At 44.2% G+C, this 22,992-nt stretch overlaps 1 protein-coding gene across 1 annotated transcript; it reads right to left on the reverse strand.

Moving 5' to 3' along the window:
* Positions 1-3,240: 3,240 nt before the first annotated feature.
* On the reverse strand, positions 3,241-21,209 carry NSFL1C (NSFL1 cofactor). The gene is made up of 9 exons (XM_080925401.1): positions 21,062-21,209; positions 18,782-18,882; positions 13,116-13,190; positions 10,727-10,892; positions 9,942-10,034; positions 8,721-8,830; positions 7,795-7,932; positions 4,944-5,108; positions 3,241-3,726 (listed from the first exon to the last, which is right to left on the reverse strand). Exons 1-9 carry the CDS (start codon positions 21,164-21,166, stop codon positions 3,564-3,566), a joined length of 1,116 nt encoding a protein of 371 aa, XP_080781527.1. The 5' UTR covers positions 21,167-21,209; the 3' UTR covers positions 3,241-3,563.
* Between the last annotated feature and the right edge of the window lie 1,783 nt (positions 21,210-22,992).

Raw genomic sequence — 22,992 nt, forward strand, 5'->3', positions numbered from 1 at the left:
TCTGAGGAGGTCAGGGAGGAGGAGGAGGAGAGGTTGTGGCAAGATGGAGGTTCCCAAGGACCAGCTAGACCCAGGTGATATTAACTTGCGTTAAATAGCTATGAGCATTAAGGATTGTATAGGTCTAGTATCTCATATAGAAGGGCAGTTTGTATCTTTGTCTAGTTGATGTAATCTTGTTGTGTAGAGGGTTTGTGGATTGAGAGTTGAACATATAAACCTATGAAAAGCTATCGGGCTGTAGAGTTGTATTTATGTGGGATTTTGGGGTACAGAAACACCTCAGGAGGCAGAGAACAGGCAGAAGAAAACGGCCAGGGAAGGGAGATGCGCAGACAAAGTGGCAGCTTGGACCAGGAGAGAGGTGTGAGGGTCAGGCCTGAGGAGTGAGACCTCAGGGCTGATAAGGGAGATAAACTGATTTCATTTTTTAATATTTACTGCTGGCATTCTTTGTGGTAGCTCAAGTCCTAGCAACAGCACAGGTTCTCAGGAGGCAGTAACTGGTAAGCTAGGGGCTGAAACTTTTTCCTCACGGCATGTCCCACCTCTTAGATTCATCTGGTTTTAGTCTGCATTTTTGAAAAGAAAAAATCTGCACAGAAAGAAGCTAGAGCAACCAATGTTCTTCAAAAAACCACCTCTCTGGTTGAGAGTCTACTGGGAAGATTGGGAGTGGGGCATATCCTCTACATAAGAATCCCAACTCCATTTCAATCTCATCTGTCACTACGGCTGAACATAGAATACCCAACGCCCCGCCCAGTTAGAGGTCAGCTCTAGTGAGGGCCAAAGGAAACAAACACACAAATGAACAGTATCTGAACAAGGCAGAGGATGACAGGGCAGTAGGCAGGGCTGACCTTGCAAAATCCCTTAGGAGTTTCCAAGCCGAATCAAATGCACACAGGGCACTAGAGAATGAGCCATAGCATATGGTTAGTGTGAAAGGAGCCCTTTACTGGGTGAGACAAGATGCTGGTCAAGGGTAGATTTAGGGGAACAATGAATTTACTGCTTACCGCACTTCAAGGACGAAGGAAGCTAGCCAGGGAGCTAATGGCAAGGAGCACCTATGTAGCACCGGGGGATAAAGCTACTGAGACTGGGACTACCAGGTTCCTCAGAGCAGCTAGGAGGCCCTGCAGGTACCAAAGGCTGCTGCCATGTGGGGAAAGAACTCAATTATCTTTAATGGGCTGGCCACTGGGAATATTGGACTTGGTGAAATTTAGGTGTGGGAAGAGAATAAGGATGGACCTGAAGGGAATGGGACGCAAGTGTGAAATTCCCAAATATTAAAAATCCTATGTTGGTGTGTGGGGGGGGGGAGACAGAGCTACTGAGATTTATCATATCAGGAGCTGGCTCAGAATGGAAAGGTTAGATGCTTCAACCAAGTGCTTTCTACCCTGCTTCTCAGGCTTGAGCTCTGGAGTACAGCTAGAAGGAGACAGGAAGACACACACAGTCAGACCATTAAATCAGAGCCACACCCCATTTGCAAAAAGACCTTTGATTTGGGTCTGAGAAGTTTCCATAGCAGCTGCCTTGAATCTGGTGGTTAACAGAGCAGGTTAGGATGAGGGAACAGCAGGGGGCCCATGTCTGCACCAGCTGCTTTTAGTGAATTCTAGGTCACCCTTAAGAGTCTGGTAGAGAGGGGCATGTTCTGTAATGTTGGCGGCAGGAACAGCTAGTGACACTCTGGAAGGAATTGCAGCAGTATTAACTAAAGGCAACAATGTTCTCAGTCCCTGCCTGCATGCTCCCTTCCTTCCATAATCTTCTAAGGAGGAACAAATGTGTACAATTCCATTTGTGAGTTGGTTGGTATAGTCAGCAAGACCAAACAACACTGTTTCTTTGGACAAGCTTGAAATGCACTTGTTAGAAAGGCATCACAGAGCCTGGCATGGAGGTGTAGTAACTCTCAGACCAGCCAGAGCTCACAGTGGGACTCTATCCCCCTAAGAACAAAAACAGGCATTGTATTAACTTACCGTTACTCTGGCAAACACGAGGTATTCTTCCATCAGATCGACATGTCCAGGCACTGACGGATGCTTAGCACAGCCACTTAACTCCAAGGGATTCCCTTACTTTTCACACAATGCTAGGATGATCAAAATGCTGCAGTTGACAACAAATGTCCTGAGTTCAGGAGCCCAGGACAAGTGGCTGGAGTATCTGATGAAAGCCCATCTGGGTGGACAGATGTTTCCATCTGAACCTCCAGAACAGAAGCCTGAAGCTGGAAACAGCCTTCCTGGGCATGGAGCCCATTCTATGCAGTTCTTTTGGCCTTGAGCCAGGCACAGGACTGGGACAAGTTCAAGCAGCTGCCATCCATATTTCCTTCACAGGCAGGGGGCACACCCAGGACCCTTTGCAAACCATTTGAGGATATAGGCTACAACCAGGTAGTAGAAGGGGCCAGAATGATGTAGGAAAGCCTGGGCATTAGAGCACGGTCCCCAGAACCTTGCCCATGCATTTTACCATTTGCCAAGTGTGACCTGAGTCCTGTGAAGTGCAGGTAGTGGTGCTGCTAACTTCCTTCCTTCAGAGCAACTCAATACAAAGGACAAACTCTGTTGTCCTTGTTCTGTTTCTTAATGACTAAATTTTTTCTTCTCCCAGACCTTTGGTTCTTGTTCCCATCACATGCTGGAGACCACAGTGCAGTAGCTGTTGTAGCCCCAGCAGGGCACTGTTTCCCAAGACCCTGTCTAAGGATGGTAGCTCCCAGTATCAAGTTGGCTCCTGACTCAGGGCGGGGCAGGAAACAGTAAAGTCAGGGAAGCAGAAGAGGCTCTAAGGTTCCTACTATCTTCCTTATGCCTTCACCGGTGGAGGTCTTCACCAGGCTGGGATGTGCCTTAAGCTGCCGTAAGTCAAAGGGCAGGGAACAAGTGTAAAACAGAACTTGTGGCTCAAAGCTACATGCTAATTACACGTGCCCAAATAAAATTTGCTTCTTGTAGGGCTTTTGCAACCACCAGAGTTAAAGGCACTCTAGATGCAGACACTCATCCCCACACTCGAGTCGGCTGCTACCATTACTGCCATTTTCTGCCTTTTTCCTAGACAAAGACCCACTAAGACCGTCATGTGCCATATCCCAATGGAAAAACCGTCCATTCTAGGAACTGTCCTCCACACAACCATCTGCGGCAGCAGGAACACACCAGGAGATGCGCATGTGTGCCACAGTGACTTTTATGCAGAGGATGAAAGCAAAGGCCCCTCACTGTACCCCAAGTAAGATTTTCCAGCAATTACAGCTCCAGTGGGAATTTCTATACAATAGAATTGGTGGTATTTCTTCAAATTTTTGTGTTTTTTATTTTTATTTTTCTTTAAAGTCCATTGATCATCACAAAAACCCAGGAAATACAACTAAAGAGAAAACAAATGTCCAACTGAAGTCTAAGAATCCAGAGCCATGGACAAGATGTGGCACTGGAAGAGCTAAATGTGTACAGGGGCGGAAGGTAATCTCCATGGGCATGGCCACAGCCACGGGGGACACATAGAGAGGTGAGGCAGCAGCTGGGCGGTTATGTTAACCGCTGCACGATGACAGCGTTGAGAAGGTTGGCTTCCTTCAGGGTTTGGTTCTCATCAGCCAGCTCTTTGTTAGGGAAGGTAGTCATAAGGACAAAACTGGTGGCAGCCATAGCTGGCCGGGCATCCACGATGAAGAGCCGGATGTCGCTGACCCTGGAGGAGTATGTAAGTGGGAGGTAATGAGTAGGGCCTCTGCTGTTGCCCCCAACCCTAGCCTTTGGGAAGAGAAATACATCTGAAGGCTCCTCACCATGCCTGCTTCTCTGTGTCCCCTCCCTACAAGCAGCCAAAGTTGTCACCTAGAAGCACATCAGTCTCATTTCTTCCCCTGCCTAAAGCCCTCCACTCCTGGTAGGTACAATCTTCCAGAAGTCCCAAAGCCTGCCTTATTTTGCTCTTCTTATCCTCATCTCTCTCCTCCCTTCTTCCTTCCACTCTGCCTTCTTTCATCATTCTATTCTACTTCAGGACTCACTACAAAAGAAGGCTGTCTTCTACTGCTCCCATCTTGCCACAGAAGTAGCTGTGTAAGTGCACACTTCTGGGACCATCTGACTATAGCCTTTGCCTATAGACCACGATTCCCAGCAGGGTAGACACATCTTATTTGGGTGTCATAAGGGCACCTCTCAACTGCATGTCAGCAACACCTTAGTCGTAGGGACCCTACTTTAGGCACTTTCTTGCATCTGGGAATCACAAGGATAGAGTCACTGGAAATGGAATTCTTCCTTATACCCTATCAACAGAAGTTTCTTTCTGCCACTAAGTAGTAATGGCTCATGAGAACCTGGACACACCTCACCCACACTCTGTATAGGCTGTCACCTGGGTGGGGTTAACCAGTGAGGTGAAACTAAAGTAGTAACTGGTTGGTAAGATGGGTTGCAACCCTCTCAGAGGGAAGCACCAACATTAGGAACATTTGATCAGCACTCAAAGACTGCCAAACTACTAGTGGCCCACATCTGAGTCCTAGCTTAGCTGGCCCACCAGGGATGAAACCTAGACAACCTCTTTGAGAGAAAGGAGCTGCCAAGTATCTTCACTGGTAATAGCCCCCTAGCACCTCTCCTGCTAGTCTCTTCTTTCAATGGTGCCTTAGTTTTCCTAAGTTTAAAACCAGAGACACTTCCTTTGAATAAGGAACCCAGTGGCTTAATCCTAATGATGAGGAATGAACACAGATGAGGCGTGAACAGACCCAGCTACTTGTACATTCATCATCCTAACCCATTTCCTCTTCCAGGGAAAGTATGAATTGCTTGATGGTGTCCACGAGGGAGAAGAGCTGCCTGCTTCCCACACATCTATGCTGGACTCTGGAACTAGACACTGCTGGCAAAAGGTAGTTCAGATAGAGCAGGTACCTGTGGCTGTGGTTGAATTTCTGCACCAGCCTCCCGCCATCTGCAAGCCGGATTTGGATGTTTGTGGTAGGTTCTGCTTCATTGATTAAGATGGAGGAGCTAGCTTTGGCTTCATTTTCTGCTTGCTGGGCCGGAGAGCTGGTGTTTAATACCTGGGGGGCCGTGCTGAGGAGAAAGCAGTATATCAGGGCAGTGTAGAAAGAAGGCCTTCACAGAGGTACAGGGCAGCTTCTAATAATGTTGTCCAGAAGAATTTACCTCAAACTGCAAGCAATAATCATTCAGGTCAGGTTTTCAACTTATTTGCCCTATGTGACAAAGTCTAGGACAGCTTTCAGTTGTAGAGATGAGACTTGTAAGGGGTAGAAACCACAGATCAGGATGTCTCAACTTCAGTGATACAGCTAGGGGATGCATCCCAAATCTCTAACCCAGGCAGCCTTGGCAAAACTGCGAGTGACTGATTGTGTTATGTTCTTCAGGCAGACACTCTCTAGTACAACATATATAAATAAATCTTTTAAAAAAACCTAAAAACTAAAGCAAGACTTTGAAAAGGACTTAGGGTTAGAAATGGGAGTCATGATTTTGATCTTCTTCCCAATGTAGCCATACTGAATAAATCTTTTTCTGTGTTTCATTATTAAAAATAAAATGGAATAAACTGAGGCACAGTGAGGTAAAGGTTTCAAGCACTGGTCTGAGATGGAGCATCCAGGGCATAATCCAGGTCTAGCGTGTGCTCTTAGAACAGGGCTGGGTCTAGGAGTTACAGATACAGGCAGAATTGGGGAACCTGACCCTAAGTCTCACTTTCCTCAATTAAACAAAACACTAGACTTGGTGAGTCTGAGAGAGAACAAGAATGTCAGAAGATGAAGCTGGGTAGGTAAATTGGGTTAGAATTGGGAGAGGGAAGGCAAACATGGTCAATTACACAGAATGAAAATTTCAAAGATTTAATAAAAATTGTTTTAAAAAAGAGTAAGCAGCCAGACACGGTGTTTTATGACTCAGGAGTTTGAGGTCACCCTGGGTGACATGGTGAAACTCTATCTTAATATGCCAAACAAACAAAGAGACAAACAAATTAAGATTTCCCAGAAAAGTTGAGAAAGTAGCTCAAAGGACATGTTGCATTTGACATAAACTAGAAGCCCAAAGACTTATGTGGCTGTTTAAAGTTATCTAGTGTTGGCAGTTAGAACAGAGACTAGAAGGAGCCCAGTCTGGCACTGGTCAGTACTTTGGCCCTAGAGATAGGCCTGACTCTCCAAGCTATGGTACTTATATGTAGACTGGGGACCAAAGTAGGGTTAATGTTACTAAGTATGGAAATGCTTAATACAGCACACAGCAAACAACAGAAAATGTCAAACATGTACATGCTATCATTCCTAAAGATCATCAGAACTTTGGACCAAAGTCATTTAAGAGATGTTAGGTCTAGTCATGAGTTCTAAATGCTCTTTCAGAAAAGACATTAGAGAGAAAGGCAAACACTAACACTGAGCTTTATGATTAGTTAAGAACAACATGCTCAGAGAACATTAGTTCCAAACCACTCCATATAACTTTGTAGGGCAGCTATGTTCACAGGACAGACCCTCTGCTTAGTCCTTCCGAGAACTGCTTCCACCTAAGCCCCTGCTCTCCAGAAGAGCTGGCCACCTACACAATAGTAATGGAATTTCACCCATGGACAGGAAAGGTAAGCCTTAACCTCTATAACCAGAGTTTTTTCTTTGGTGTCTCCCTGAAAATGCAAGGGAACTGAAGCCTCACTCATGTGAAGAACCTCCGTCATTCATCTGCTCATCGCCTTCACAAGGGCATGAACTGGTGTTAAGGTAGTTTCTTTAACAATTCCAAATACTAGAACTCAGTGCCAGCTCTCACAAAACCACCACTGTAGAAGACCTGGGGAGCAGCAAACCTCCCCACTCATCTCCAACAGCGCCCTAGACGTGCAGTCTTTACCAAACTGTCACATAAGCGCCTGCTCAAATGAATGGATGTGAAGTCTAAACAAATATTCAACACAACTCAAGAATTTTCTCAATGCCTTTAAACTGAATTATTTGACCCATTCACTATACAATGTAACTTTTTATATATAACTTGAAAAACAAAACCCCCAATCTCAGGTTTGTTTAATATTTGCGATAAACCTGAAAAAAATTAAGATTTTAGCTCTTAATTATTCTGGATAACAAAAAGATAATGAACCTAGATATGATGGGTGGTACATGCTTCTAACTCTAGCACTTTGAGGCAAGAGGATACTGAAATACAGACCAGCTGTGGGCAACAGAATCCCAGTCTTGACTGGGCTACACACCAAAAGCCTCATCTCCAAACAGCAGTAGCCTTTCCAAGTGCTATGATGTCCTTGTGCTCCTGGGAGGCTGTGTTAGATAGGAAGTTTGAAGTTTCTTAACCCTAGCAAGCTCATTCTAGGCTTACAGCATCCAGGAGACCACAGCTTCTCCAACACTCAGGATTCTGTGTAAAAGTAGCAGCTATGCTCCACTTACTGTTCACACCAGGCAGGTCTACATGCATTGGCTCCTTTATTCCTCCCAACCACAATCCAGAGGGCGAGCGAGGACTCTTATCAACCCTACTTTATAGCTGAGGAAACTGAGGCTGTGTAGTCTAAGGTCACACAGCTCTAAAGGAAAGACAAGCAGGGCCTTAACTCAGGTCTGTAGACTCCAGACCCCATACTCCCCTTACTCTCCCTCCCCTGAAACAAAACTCAGTTACTCTGTCAACAATACACAGCTCCTCACAGGAGATCACAGAATTGGCTAGTGGGACTGATGGTTCGGCTGACATTGCCTCTTACCTGCCCAGTTTCTGGCCCTCACCAGTGAAGGCTTTGAAAGCTCCCTTGGGCTTCACGAAGTCCTCGTCCCGATGATCCTCCATATCCAAGTTCACCTGCCCACCATGAGCTAACCTCCGAAGCTCTGCAGGAACCTCCCTAAGGAAAAAGGGATTTATTGTGAGAAGGATGGAAACACTGGTTAAGTTGTTGTTGTCAACTTAACACCCTCAGTAGTCATCTGGGAAGAGAGAACTGCTTTCTCCAGACTGGCTCATGACCATATCTCTGAGAGACTATACTCACTGACCAGTGATGCAGGAAGGCCCAGCCCACCGGGGACCACGCCATGTCTAGGCAGGTGAATCTAGCTATGTAAGAAACCAGCAGGGCAGGAGTCAGTGAACAAGCTAATAAGCAGCTTGTTACAAACAGCACTCTCCTTTAGTTGCTTTTAGTTATTGTGTAGTCATAGCAACAGAAAGCAAACTAGAATAGTGCACAAGATGGGACCAAACCACTCAAGCCCTTTGCTTTAAGTCCGTCTCCTTCCTGTCTCTCCATTTCTCCCTTTCTCTATCCCTGAGGACTTTAATGAGGAGAGGAATTGGGAAGAAAATGAGGGAAACCCCACCCCCAAAGCCATTGCAGCATCTCTCACCCCAATGGCCTGAGAAGAGGGAGACTGCCTGGTCATGGTGTAGTCACCAGGGTCTGGTTGTGAAAGTGCTACCTGTCTGCCTCCACCTTCTCAGTCACAGCACAGCCTATTTATTTGGCTACTTAGCGATGCCTCAGGGAAAAAGGCAAAAAGTGCACAAAGTGTTTTGGAGGGATCCGTGGATCTTCATGCCAACTGTGCTAAACCTGTTTTAATAACTTTACTTCTCTTCCCTTTTCACCTGACAGCTGACTCACTAAAGACTAATGTGGGCTTCTCTGCTTACCCTCTACGGATAGACTCCAGAAACTGAGCATTGGATGGGTCTTGGTAGCTTCTAAGGTCACCATTATCTAGGCTGAATCCAGTTTTCCAGAGCTTTAGCACTACATGAACCTGTGACAACAGGAGGTCATAAACAGTTAGTCACGTCAGCAACGGAGAAAATGCAACTGAACCTACAAATGAGTGGTTCTTACTTTGTCACTACAGAACACCGAGACAGATAAGCACATGACAAGGGCTATCAACCAAACACGTATGCACGGACCTAAACTAGGAACATGCTGTGACACACACTAGGAAAAATGGGTATTGTCCTAAGGAGTTTGCTAGGGAGGTGACTATACAGGAGGTGACTCAATCCCAGCCGTGGCTAACTGCAGGACTGTGGGTGTCAGATCTACACCTGAGCTACTTCGCAGTTATTAAAAATGGTATCTGAGGTTGGAGAGATGACTCAGTGGTCAAGAGCATGTAGTGCTCTGACAGAGGACCCAAATGTGGTTCTCAGCAGGCATGTCAGGTCTTTAACTCTCATTCCTGAACATCTTCTGGCCTCTGGCCTCACATGCATAACCCCTGCCCCCAAAGTTTCAAGATGTGTACAAATTTGTCAACTTCCTATACACACTTACACACACAAGTTTGAAAGGCCAACAACTGAGGCACTGGAGGCCACTGCTACAAGTCTATAAAAGTTTTACTGTCTTCTTGCTTGACTTTATTTGGAAATAAAACTAAAATGATTTAAAATATACATTACAGAAATGAATGGACACAAAGGTAGGCCAAAGTATTTTGTAATATGTTAAATTTTTTTTAAAGACCGAAAATTATACAGTATCATTGCAGGGAGAGTGTGTGTGTGAATGCATGTGGAAGATAGAACAAGCACAATGAAACAAAACACACACAACCAACCAAATCCACCCAAACTGCAGGTCGTTTCTGGCATTTTCAAGGTTCTTGAACTATCCCCAAAACACTAGAGAAGCCCCCTCCCCACACATACATTGTCCTCTTGTGTGTGACCCAAAGAAAACTTCCCCACCCCTTGCCCTGGGTTTGCTCACTAAGTGAAAACTGTCTGATTTTTATGAAAGTTCCTGTAGAGACACAGCAGGCTCGTCTTTTAGAAGTTGCTCGTTCACACATGTAACCAGTCCCTTCTGAAAAATGGGCACCATGAGCAGTTCACAAACGTCTCTGAGGAAGGCACACTTACATCCTGGCCTGAATGCCGCCTTCTTTCTCCTGCCACGTAAGCAGACTCTTCCTCTGGTGCTGCTCCAAGGCGGTAGCCCCCTCCTGCAAACGGCTATAAAGGAAAGTTCACAGACACTTGGTGGTGGAATTACTCTGGTACAAAGACATATATAGGACGAGGCAGAAAGGCAACATTCTGATCAAACTTGTTAACTACTGAATAGCAAACTGACTGCTCAGAGGATAAGAGGGGAAAGCTGGAACACCCAGTTAAAAGGAGCAGCTACCAAACTCAGTATAAACTCAGTAATAATGGCTATGTAGGATATGGGTATAGGACAGCAATAATGACTTTTTGATTTTCCCAAGGACAGAAATCTTTACATAAAAACTGGTAATAAAGCTGGGTATGATGGAGCACCCTTTTAACCCCACCACGTGGGAGGCAGAGGCAGGCCTCTCTGTGAGCCTGAGGAAAGCATGGGGAAAGAATTTCAGAGACAGACTGGGCTACCCAGAAAAACCCTGTTTTCAAAAAAAAAAACCAAAACAGCCCCCCTCAACTAGTAATGAATTTAATTACAGTGAAATATAGGAAAACACTAAGCTGCCCAAATTGGATAGGTTTCTGAGCTCTGATCAAACACACAGACACTCTAGTCTTCTACACAGGAGAACAGGTAGCCAAGTGGAAAAAAAAAAAAAACAAAAAAAAACAAGGAAACCAATCTCTGCTAGAGAGAAGCAGACCACACTCTTCACTGTGGGATCAATTCCTGTGGGTACAACAACTCTTATGCTCACTCTTGGTTTACTGGTCTCTCCAGGGCTCTTGGTCACTCGTTCCACAGCTACAGCCCCATGCTCTTTGGCACCCTTAAACAGATCATCCACCAGCTCATTGGGACTTTTCTTCCGGGGAGGGCCAACAATCTGCTGTCCACTTCTCTCTGAACCCCCAGCATAAAACCTGTTTTTAATACCAAACACACCAAAAATGAACAGAAGATGTATCAGGTTCTGGGCACACTGAAGCAAAAGGTACAATGCCTCTTGTCTTTAAGGGACTTATTGACTAGCTAGAAAAACATGTAAGGGTACAGGCAGACTTATTTGATGCAATGGGAGCAGCCATGGTGGTGGTGGTGGCATGGAAATGGGGAGACACAGGGACAACAACCAAGGGTGCCAAGAGACCTCCTCCTGGGACCTCTTGAGGATGCGGTTATCAGGTAAAGACATGGGGGAAGAACATTCCAGGCATGCACAACGACACATTAATGCAGAAGAATTTCAACAGGAACCATCCACCTGGAAGCCCCCTTCCAGGAGGAGGCAGCTAATTCTAAGAGTTCTCGATTAATGTTGGTGGTGCAGTTAGTACAAGCAGCTAGGATCCAGTCCTGGCTCTGCAACTGTATGACCTTTGTTGCTTTAAAATGAAAGAAGGATTACATGCCCTACCTACCTGCTCCTTAAGTCAGGGTCGAGGTTCAAATCAGCAGATGTATGCAAAAGAGCAAGCAGAGCAATGTACATGTGAGGTCGACTGACACCACACCAGCAACTCCCCCAAGATTAGCTTCACCTGCCATTCTTATGACTCTCACTGGGAGCCTCAGGAGATGTACTAGAAGCCAAGGAAGCTCCAATCTCAAAAGTAAGCTCCAAGATACCTACACCAGGTACTCTAGTAGTCCAGGAACAGCTTGAGATTAGGTTAGTACTTTTATTAATCTAGATCTAAGAAGGTGCTGTCATGTAGCTGCTTCCTCATCAGCTTTACACTGACACAGCAATTTGTCTCTAAAAGGGATCAGTGGGAATTTGTGAAAATCAATCTTGCTTTGTTATTCTCACAATTTCCCTAGAACAGGAGGCGATGCTTAGGCCCTAGCTGAGAATGCTGTTTCAGGTCTAAAGTAGCCAAGGAAGCTAAAGGGCTGCGAAACAGTGGAAAGTCACATGGAAGCTGTGACCAGGCTGGAAAAGATGGAGGTGGTCCGTATTCGGGAGCTAGGCAGTCACACATGGGGCTGTGATAGTTAGTGCCTTCTACTTGAGGAGTGTAAAACCTTAAAATTACCAACATCTCCAAGTCTCCAGTATACTTAAAAGCCAAGTTCTGAGGTAATGTGACCCACTACATGAACACATGACTTCTCAGATTGCCACAGTGAAGTCACTACACTACCACAATGGTTACCTTCTCATCTTCCTGAGGAATGCTTGAAAGACCAAAGCAGACCCATGGAGAATAAACATCTGAGAAATGAGGCTATAGCCAGCTTATTCTTTTCAATCCAGGTAAATACAGTTCTGCCTGGGCTGAAAATTCTTAGTTGAGGGACCTTTAAGTCTTGGCTTTAAGAACTAGGAGCCTGTGAATAACAGTCTTAAAAATATTATGTTCTTGACCTGGTATTTCTGTTAGAGGAATTACTGTAAGAAAATAATTCAAAAGCGGTCAAAGATTAATATAAAAGGTGCTCACAGGATTGACATTTACAGTTATATAGACACAGACATACCAAAACTATGGGACACATGGGCTAGCAGAGTCATGGAAAACAGAATTTCAGTGCCAGCAGGGAAGTATCTAAGACCTTGCTTAATCCAACACAAGAAAACAAATCATCTTCACCATGTTAGAATTACAACAGGACTGCATAGAAACAACAAAATATAATGATAATTATCAAATAAAGGCTGTATTTTCATTCTGAATTTCATATTTTCTACAATGAAACAATAATTCTATTATAACATTTCTAAAAGTAAAAACTATTTGATTGTGTTGGGAGGACACACATTTATAACCCCATTTTTCTACTTATTGTGCAATTTATCTATATGCATAAAAACATAGCACAAGTAGACAGTTGGCTATTTCTGTACTGTGATATTACGGGTAACTTTCTCATTCTTAGAGGTTTTGCTTCCCCCTTTATGATATTCTTCTACAAATACCTTCCTGTAACAATTAGAGAGAGAGAAAAAGAAGTCCCAGAACATGACAAAGTGGAGAGGGAATCTGCTAAACTACACAGAGCAAACTGTTCTTAGGCTATTATACCCCCTATGCACAGAAGTGATGCCTGGCAATAGTGAGCATGTGCCTCATGCCTTATCCTAGGTTATTTAAACACCACTGAGTACCTCTGATAAATTGCGCTGCCTCTCAAAGCCTTACCTCTGTCCTTCCTCTTCCTCCTCCTCTTCATCTTGGTCATGAATGAGGTCTCTGAAAGATGTCACTCTATTATCACTGGAGAAAGAAAGGAGCAAAATTATTTCAGGAATAGTTAAGAAATACAACACCTATATCAACTGGGGAGTTGGATTCTAGAGTGAGATGTTGTGGAAAGATGAAAAGACTGACCTAAGTTTAGATAACAAAGAATGTGACATTTGCCTGTGAAGGTCACAGAAGACTGAGAATAAATTAGCGAATGCTACTGTGAGGTGAAATGGAATCCAGTAAGCTGTTCTGGAAGTGGGGAATGAGCCGTTTACTAGTTTTAAAGCAAGTAACTGAGGGCTGGTGAAGCGGCACAATGGTGAAGAGTACTTGACCAAGGTGTGGTTCCCAGCACACATACAGTAGCTCACAACTATCTGCAACTCTAGTTCTGGGGAGTCCAACTCTCTCCTGACCTCCGTAGGCACCAGGCATGTACATGGTCCACATACATACACATAGGCAAAATACTCAAACACAAAAAATTAAAAGAAAAAGGTCTTACTACTCAACAGTTTCATTATTTAACTTTTAAAAATAAAACATTAACTAAATGTTGGATTTATAAAAATAATTAGACTAGTCTTACAGGCTAGTGGCACAGATAAGCAACTATCTACAACAGGGGCTGTGGCAGTACACAAAGGCAGTACCTTATGAACACAAAGCCTCTTGTCTCCTGTGAGGGAAAGACTTCCTACAAAAAGACACATGTGGACCATTACCAAGGAACTGATCAACAGGCAACTGAGTAGAAAAAGGATGGTGGAGAGAGTGGGAAAGGGGAACTAAACAGCATCATGCAAACACACGTGTCAATGCAGACAAAAGACTAACACACTAGGGAAAGGTCAAAGAGACCTGCAGAGAACTGTGTGGGTGGCAGACAGCTCCCTACCTGTTTCTACTGCAGAATAACTTTTTTAAAAGTTTCCTTAGATCTTTTGTTTAGATTTAGATCCTTATGCCTCAGTCTCCCAGGTGCTCAGATTATAGGCAAAAGGCACCTCATCTGGCAAGTATTATTACTAATATTCAGGAGGTGGGTGCAAGTCCCACAGGGTAGAGGAGAGGTTTGATGGCTCAGCTCTGCAATTGTTTTCAACTGCCAGTTTCCTCTCTTGTATTCTCGGTAAACAAAGATTTAAGGACCATGAGACAAGCATTTCATTTATAAAGATTAAAAAAAAATTAATTTCTTGAGAAAAGTAGCTTTCCTACAATGTAGAATGGGAAGGGGCAACTAAGGTTCATGAGGACAGGCAGAAGGAACAGTTGTTTACTAGGAAGAAAGCGACAGCTATGTTTTAAAGATTTGTTTCAAGGGAGCAAGAGGACAAGAGAAAGTCTGAGGTTTCATCTGTTGGAAACAAGAAGACAAAGCCACAGCCAATACAGTTCCCGCTTGAATTAATTGGGAGTAACCTCCAGGTATTCTTGGAGGGCCATATGGCACAGTATAAAGGATCCCAGTCTTGACATCTACACTAATGCCTAGAGAGGCAACTTCCACTCACTTTCTCAGGTCTCTGAATGAATGATAGGCTAGGACTGAAAATCCATGGGAAAAGTTACTACTGCTTTGTTGTTAAACAGATTTATATCTACCTGCTTGAGCATACTCTCCATATGGGTTTTACCTTTCTCCCAATGTATATACCGAAATCTAGTAGCACCTGACACATTAGGTGTGGCTGTAGATGGTTCCTATGCTAACTCTGCTTCTTACATTGGGATCTTGGACATGCTACTTAAATTCTCTAATCCTTTGCTTTCTCATATGTAAATGGATATAAGGCCAATATCAACTGGGCACTGTTAGCACGCTGATGTATGTAGAGACCTTTGCAGGCTGTGGTGCACCAAGGAGCTACTTTTTGGAAGTAATTCTAAAGTGTGGTTGCTAGATCAGAAGCACCAAGAAGAGCTCCTGAAGTGAACCTGTGAATCCCCAATACCATCTTAAATCTCTGGGCTTGGAACTCTGGAAGTGGTGTTCTGCACAGTCCTTGCTGAGGAGGGGCAGAAGCCTCAAGTTTGAGGACAACTGCCCTCAGGTAATGCTTTAGAGTCACCTAATAGCCCCGATGTGCTGGGGGATATTATTAATGTCAAAATCCCGCATTTGATGGTCTTCATTTGGAGGCATTAAGCTACCTCCTCGGGTAACTGGTATACTGAAATATCATAGAAGTCCCTTATATTTTCTGCTTTAAAGCTGACCATCTTGGTTCTGTGGCATTTAGGAGGCTAAGGAAGAAGGATAACTATTTTATGTGTAGCTAGGTTGGGCTACATGTAAAGACCTTGTCTGGAAAAATAAATGCAGTGATTGCTAATAGCAGCCTATTGAACAATGTAGTTTTAGGGAAGGAGATAATGCAAGTCCTGAAACTTTAACAAGTATAGATTCTGTGAGGTAAAAGAGAAAATAAAAAATAGAAACCGCTTGCTGTTTGTTGTTAGATTCCAAAAAGTGCTGATTAGGAAGGCAGCATGTGGGAGCTCTGACTTTAGAGGCACCAGACAGCAGGTGTGACTCAGCTTTTCTAAGATGCTATGCCTTGATCTGAGAATGCTAAGTACACCCTCTATTTCCAAAGCTGCTGAAGGGTGTGTACAAACGGAGGTAAGGTTATCTGGCTTCAATGGACAGATGGCTAGTGCAATAAGAACTCTACTTCTCATTTTATTAATATGAAAAGTTAAATTGTAGGAAAAGGGTTCAAGAAAACATGAGAGAAACATTACTTATTAATACCTGGCTAAAGTAAACAGATTTAGAGTTGCAACCTGAGTTCTGAGGAATAGGGCTGTGGTGTGCTGCTCATTAGAGGGGCAAGGATGAAGGCAAACATGGGTGTGGGTTGTGAACTAAGACTGACAGGCAGAAAGCAAGACAGCAATTTAGAGAGGATACCAACAAAGACAGAACCACACACATCACAGGGATGGGTCATCAAAGAAATTAATTTGGTTGGAACAAAGGATATAAGGGAAAAAAGGGGTTAAGGTGAGAGAGGCAGATTCAGGAAAAACTTTGGAGGACTTCTGAGCATCCATGAGAAGTAGCATGCTGTGCTGAGAACTGAGATTCAGGAAGCAGAACAGCTCTGACTTTTTACCCTCCATTTGCTGGCTTGTGTGATTTGGGGAAGAAGCTCAGATCTTGTGTGTCCTAATCTATACAGGGGGAATGGTATAGTACTCACCTTACAAGGTAGATGACAACTAAAAAAAAAAAAAAAATATATATATATATATATATATAAAGGCTTAACTCATGGGCTGGCACTAAGTGCTCAGTAATGATAATGATTTATATTGATCTTAGACTTCCTCCCATAGTAGGTTATGCAAAATACCTTATTAGATTCTTCTTATGGGAATCTAATATACTCTCTTGCTAGAAGATACCTGCCAAAGTATAGTTAAACCTGTACCTACGGTGATTTTGATCTAAAGACATTCTACTATCCCTTTCTACAGACTCCTCCTGGAGGCTCAAGGGCTCCATATTAAATGCCCCATTCGAGTCCAAGAAAGTTTGTAATTGACTGTTCTCACTTGGCATCAAAGACAACATGAAAGGTAGATGACAGGTGAACAGGGGTCAGTCAGTAGAATGCTAAGTGTCCTGCAACAGCTAGGTTAAAGGCTGGAGAGCAGCTGTTCCCCCGACCACCACCAAATTCCTTTGGGGTACTAATACATTTTAGTTTCTTCTGAGAAAATTCAGTCAGCATTTTCCTCCTAAACAAAGACAATGATATAACAAACCACACCCCTTTTCTTCCCTTTTTCTTCTCCCCTTCACTGAAGCCCGAAATCAAATCTAGGGCTTAACCAAAACAGTAAGATGAGGCCAAGAGGCCTGAACTCATGTCCAGCCTTATATTCCTTTCATGTTTAATGCTAATGTTAAGCTGCAGTTCCTTGTTGCTTTACTTTTATTGTAAAACACAAATACAGAGTTCCTCTTTCTGTCTCTGTTTCTTTCTGTTTCTCTCTCTCTCTCTCTCTCTCTCTCTGTTTCTCTCTCTCTCTCACACACACACACTCACACACTCACATATGCCTGTTGTGGAACGAGGCAGGGTATAGTGTTGGTAATAGCAGGCAAAATATTATGCTCTAAAAGTTGTTTTTTTTTTTTTTTTTTTTTTTTTTTTGAGACAGGGTGGCAGAGATCTACCTGCTTCTGCCTATGGAGTCCTGGGATTAAAGGAGTCTACTCTGCAGTCTGGCATTTTGGTTTTTTGTTTGAGTCAAGGTCTCTTTACATAGTTATGGCTGACCTATGTACATAAGGCTGGCTGTGAACTCAACTCTTTTTCCTAAGTGCTAGGATTAAAGGTATATGCCACCATGCCTGACTCTGCTAAGTGGCAGACACTACTACAATTTCCATTTGACAGTGATGAAAACTGAGGAACTGAGATAAATACCCTGTTCCAAGTCATAGGTCTCTAAGCTGGGGCTCTAAACCTGGGCAGTTGGCCTCCCTGGCCCTACACTAATAAACCCTTGCTGCACTAAGGGTTATTCTGATCTGAGAAGAGAGGAGGGAACAAATGATAAGCATTAGAGGCTACATTTCAACTCCTCCCTGGTACTTCTGCGTGTCAATAACCCAAAGTGAGGTTGGATCACAAATTTGGCCAGCATTCTAAACCCTTACAACCCACACCTCAGGAATAACATTACAATATTTCATCAGTGCCTCACTGCAAATAATTGAAAGATCACTTTTTCTGTGACCTCCCTTCTGTAGAAACTGGAGGCAGGGAAAGACATGAAGGACAATAGATCTGGTATTAAGTGTTTCTCAAAGGGAAGAAATGTAGTTTAAAGCTCAGAGACCCTCTGAGAGAATTTACCACTTCACAGCACAGAGACATTCTTTCTGCATTCTGGAGTTGAATTCAAACCCAGCAAAATTTTCTGACAAAACATACACTGGAGTAGGTGCAAGCAGACTAAAAGTACGGAAAGAGTGTTGGGAGTTCAGACTCTTCTGTGGGAAGACCACAGCAGTGACTAAAGCAAAGTATTAGAAAAGGTGATAGAGATGCTGGTGACTTCCCATGTCAACTTCAGAAAAGGTATTTATCTCTACGATCGTCTTAATATGTGATAGGCATTCCTAAAGTCAGTAACCTAATCTATATTATGGCACTCCTAAAAGAATGAAAACTAAAGATAAGAAAGCCATTTCTTAAACACAGTCCTTAAAGATCAAGTAGGGGCTAGAGAGATGGCTTGATGGTTAGGAGCACCAAATCCTCTCCCAGAAACCCCAGTTCAAGTCCCAGCACCCACATGGTAGCCCATAACCATCCATTAACTCTAGTTTCAGGAAATCCAATGCTGACTTCTGGCCCCCACAGTGCAGAGACATACACGTAAGCACAGCACTCACTCACATTAAAAACAAAAACAAAACAAGCAAACAAACCCAAACCACAAAAAACTTAAGCTGACCCTTGAATCTGAGTTCTCTTTTAGTAAATCCTCAAACCCTTTGGTTCATAATCTGGATCCGAACCTTCTGTCAAGTTAGAAAGGAAAGTCCCTTTTCTGGAAACACTCATGGAGCAACTGACGTTGGTCCTTACCTAGGAGCTGTGCCTCTGGACACTGAACTTGGGGTTGCTTGTGAAATGGTCACAATGTCTTCTTCATCCCCTCCATCCTCATAAAAGCTTGCAAGTGCAATCTAAAACAAAGAGAAAGTACTTTGAGATCCTCCAGTCTTTTATCTGACACATATCTGACAATGGAACAAAAACATGACAAAATTCACACTTAAAAAAAAAACTCCTATACCTGGAACCAAAGAAGATTAGATGGAAAGGCAATAGACATATTAGCCTGGAAGTGAAGGTGGGGATATACTGCCTCAGGGGGAAATCCACCCACTAAGGGAAATAAAGATAATAAATAAGATTAATGTGGAATTAATATGGAAAACATGAAATAAGACCACCATCTGTTATTTATTTATGTGTCAAGTCGTCTGTACCCTGTATGTTAATTCATTTAATCCACTCAGAATTCTATAATTAGTATTGTCTCATTTTATAGCCAGCACAGAAGGACTGCAAAATGAAGACAGTTTCTGGAGGTAAGAAGTGGCATCAGGTCCAACCCCAGGCAGTATACTCAGGTCCTCATTCTTATGTTCTAAGAAGTGACACAGTTTAGGGACAGATGCTACACTTCCTTTCTTTGTGAAGCCCAGTTTCTTGTTTGAAATGGAGATGCTGTCCATCAAACCTGTAACGCTAAAGGAGATAATCACTAAGATTAATTCGGTCACCTGAGCTTTACACACACAGAAGTCCTTTATACATGAGTCCTTTGGCCATTTGTGACTGTCACCAACTCAATGAAAAGGCATTTATTTATCACACACTCTCCACAAAAAGAGAACAATGAGGTCCCAGAGAGATGAAGGAGGCACCTCCAGTCCACAAGGTAACCAACCATATAGGAGGAAATGAGCTGTCCTGGGACAATCAGTTTGAAGGTGTTCTTCACATAACATAACCAGCCTCCTGGGAAGTCACGTGTCATCTTAGGAGTTGTGCTAAACTGACATTAGAGAACCTGCATTCAAGTCTTGGCACTGGTAGCCAAGTCACCACACAGATAAGAGATTCAGTTCAGATAATCTACTGGGATAGAAGCTTTTCTCTTATGTATTTCTGTTCAGCACAGAGGTTTCATAGTGCCTGTAGATCTGACCTCTTTTTGTTTGTTATGTTTCTGAAAGAGGGACTATTTACTCCTGGCCATTCTGGAACTACGTAGACCAGGCTGGCCAGTTTGAACTCAAGAGATCTTCTGCCTCCAGAGTGGTAGGAGTTAAAGGAGTAAAAACCCCTAACGTTTTGGGGGGCTACTTAAATGCTAGAGTCAGCAGACATGGCTACATCAAAAAGCTCACACACTGAGCACATTCGGTGTCCCTTTGAGGGTCCAATTCCTCATCCATAAAATAGGGTTAGTCTTTACCTGTTTAATTAGCAGTTAGTGGGTTCTTCAGCAAGTTACTTATCCTCCAAAGTCTCAGCTGCAAAATGTGAGACATGTAAATGAGACATTTTAAAATGCTGGACAGTGCCTGGCTTGTAGTAGGTATTAAAGAAGTATTAGTCGCCATCATCTATCTACCTAAGATGTAGGCTGGCCAGGACATTAACAAAATCACTTCTTTCTAACATTAATTACTGAATGTTTCTGAGCGCTAAAAGATGGGCTTTCCTCTAGGGATCAGACGTGTGCAACATTTCATGCCTGGTGGAGCTTGTCTTCTAAATTAATTATTTAGTGACTATTTACCACATGCCAGTGAACAAGACAGAAATTCCCATTTTACTGTTAACTACAAAAAGCGAGGAGACCCCAAACTTGTGTCACAATCCCACAGGTAGTTTCTCCCAGCCATTAGGCAGTGGGGCGTGGGCTGATTTCCAGGCAGGGTTTCCCCCACCAGCACCGCACCGCTGCGGAAGCGGAATTGGACGGCCACCGCGACCTCAGTAGGGCTCCATCTGGAAGGCGGTCACTCGAATCCACCGGGCCCCGCGGGCACTCGCCGCCGCAGCCACGCCCCCAGACGACTCCTCCAGGCGGACTGCGGCAGCGCCCAAAGTCTCACCAACACTGCTAGCCCGCGGAAAACTGAGGCTCTGCAGAGCGGCCGGGGGCCTCCCGCTTCCAGAAACTTCCAAGCCAGGCCGGCGACGCGTGGCAAGCGACCCCAGAGACCATGAGGCCTGGGCCAGGGCCCAGCCCCCGCAGGGATGACTGTGCGCTTCGGCCATGTAGGGATCACAGAGCCGACTCCGCATTCCCCAGCCCGCCCGAAGCGGCCCGCCTCGCGGCGCTACCTGCAGGTCCCAGCCAGCTGACTCCAGGAAGAAACGGGCCCGGTCCTCCTCAGCTCCGGTCACCGCCACGAACTCCCTCAACGCGTCCTGCCGCTCCGCCGCCATCTTCGCCCCGTGCACTTCCCAATCCGCTCCGGCGGACACTGCAACAGCCCCAACCCTAGATCTGCGTTCCGCCCGCCGTCCTACCACGTCCAGCGGCTAGGCGCCTGCCCGTAGGCTCCGCCCAATGTGGTGCCACAAAAAAAGCCCTCCGTGCGGGAAACTCCACCGTTTTGCGCCCGCTGGTGGCCATTGTGCGAACTGTACCTTAATGGCTGAAGTGGATGGATGTGAGAGGGGCTGGTTTTCCCATAGGATGAAGGATTTCTGAAGAAAACAAGATCCTGCAAATTACCCATGGTCTCATTTGTTTTTTTATTTGCTCATTAATTTTCTTCTAGCAGCATTACTTGAGAGCTGTCTATAGCTTGATGCTCTTCCAAGGGCTGTGAAAACCTTATGTTTCTTGAACCTAACAGTCCAGGACTCATAACAATTCCATGGTTTCTTATCTTACATCAGTACACATCTCAACCTGTCGCTTTCCACACCACTGCATTGCTGCTGGCAGGCTGGCCCAGGACAAGGAGACTCAGAGGTGCTATGAACTTGGTGGAGCATGTGTCCTTGTCATATACATACATACATACATACATACATACATACATACATACATACATACATACATACATATATATATATATATATATATATATATATCCAGGAGTGGTGTAGCTGGGTCCTCAGGTAGCACTATGTTCATTTTTTGAGGAACCACCAGACGGATTTCCAAAGAAAGCAGTTGTATCAGCTTGCAATCCTGCCAACAATGGAGGAGTGTTGTTTTTCTTTCTCCACATCCTCGCCAGCATCTACTGTCACCCTCCCCCCCCACTCCCTTCCCTCCGCCCCCTCAATTTGCTTCCATGAAGGTGCTCCCTCTCCCAATCACCCCCTTCCCCTCAGTGCCTTGGCTGCGGCTACTGTTGTTTTTCCCATGAGGGTACAAACCCTTTCAGCTCTTTCAGTCCTTTCTCTAGCTCTTTCATTGGGATCCCTGTGTTCAGTCTGATGGTTAGCTGCAAGCATCCTCATCTGTATCTGTATGACTCTGGCAGAGCCTCTGAGGAGACATCTATGTCTGGTTCCTGTCAGTAACCACTCCTTGGCATCAGTAGTAGTGCTTGGATTTGGTGGCTACATATGAGGTGGTTCTCCTGGGGAGGCAGTCTATGTAGATCTTTTCTTCAATCCCTGTTCCTCTATTTGACCTTGTATTTCCTCCCCTGTTTTGATCTCCTTTCTAAGAAGGACTGAAGCATCTACATTCTGGTCTTTCTTCTTTTTGAGCTTCATAAAATCTGTGGATGGTTTCTTGGGTATGCCAAGCTTTTTTGGGGAGTGGGTGGGGGCTAGTATCTGATTATAAGTGAATACATACCACGAGTGTTCTTTTGTCACTGACTGTGTTACCTCACTCAGTATGATAGCTTCAGGTTCCATTCAATTTCTGAGGAATTTCATGAACTCATTGTTTTTAATAGCTGAGTAGTACTGCATTGTGTTTATGTACCATAATTTCTGTATCCATTCCTCTGTTGAAGAACATCTGGGTTCTTTCCAGCTTCTGGCTATTATAAATAAGTCTGCTATGAACATTATTGAGAGAATTCTTTGTTTAGCTCTGTACCCCATTTTAAAAAATGCTACTCTTGGTATTAGATGTTTTATTAAAAAAATTTTTTTTACATTTACACTCCAGATTTTACTCCCCTCCAGGTTCACCCTCTGACTGTTCACATCCCATCCCTCACCCCACACCCAGCCCCACCTCCATGAGGATGGCCACATCCTACCCACCCCACCAGACCTGGGGTCTTCAGTCTCTT

The sequence above is a fragment of the Micromys minutus genome, assembly GCF_963924665.1.
Source record: "Micromys minutus genome assembly, chromosome: 11".
Taxonomy (NCBI): Eukaryota; Metazoa; Chordata; class Mammalia; order Rodentia; family Muridae; genus Micromys; species Micromys minutus.

Coding starts and splice junctions, on each gene's coding strand:
- NSFL1C (XM_080925401.1), bottom strand. CDS start 21,166: ATGGCGGCGGAGCGGCAGGACGCGTTGAGGGAGTTCGTGGCGGTGACC. Junction 13,191..18,781: donor TCCAGAGGCACAGCTCCTAG/GTAAGGACCAAC, acceptor TTCTTTCTCCAG/TGATAATAGAGTGACATCTT. Junction 5,109..7,794: donor GAGGGCCAGAAACTGGGCAG/GTAAGAGGCAAT, acceptor CTTTCTCCTCAG/CACGGCCCCCCAGGTATTAA.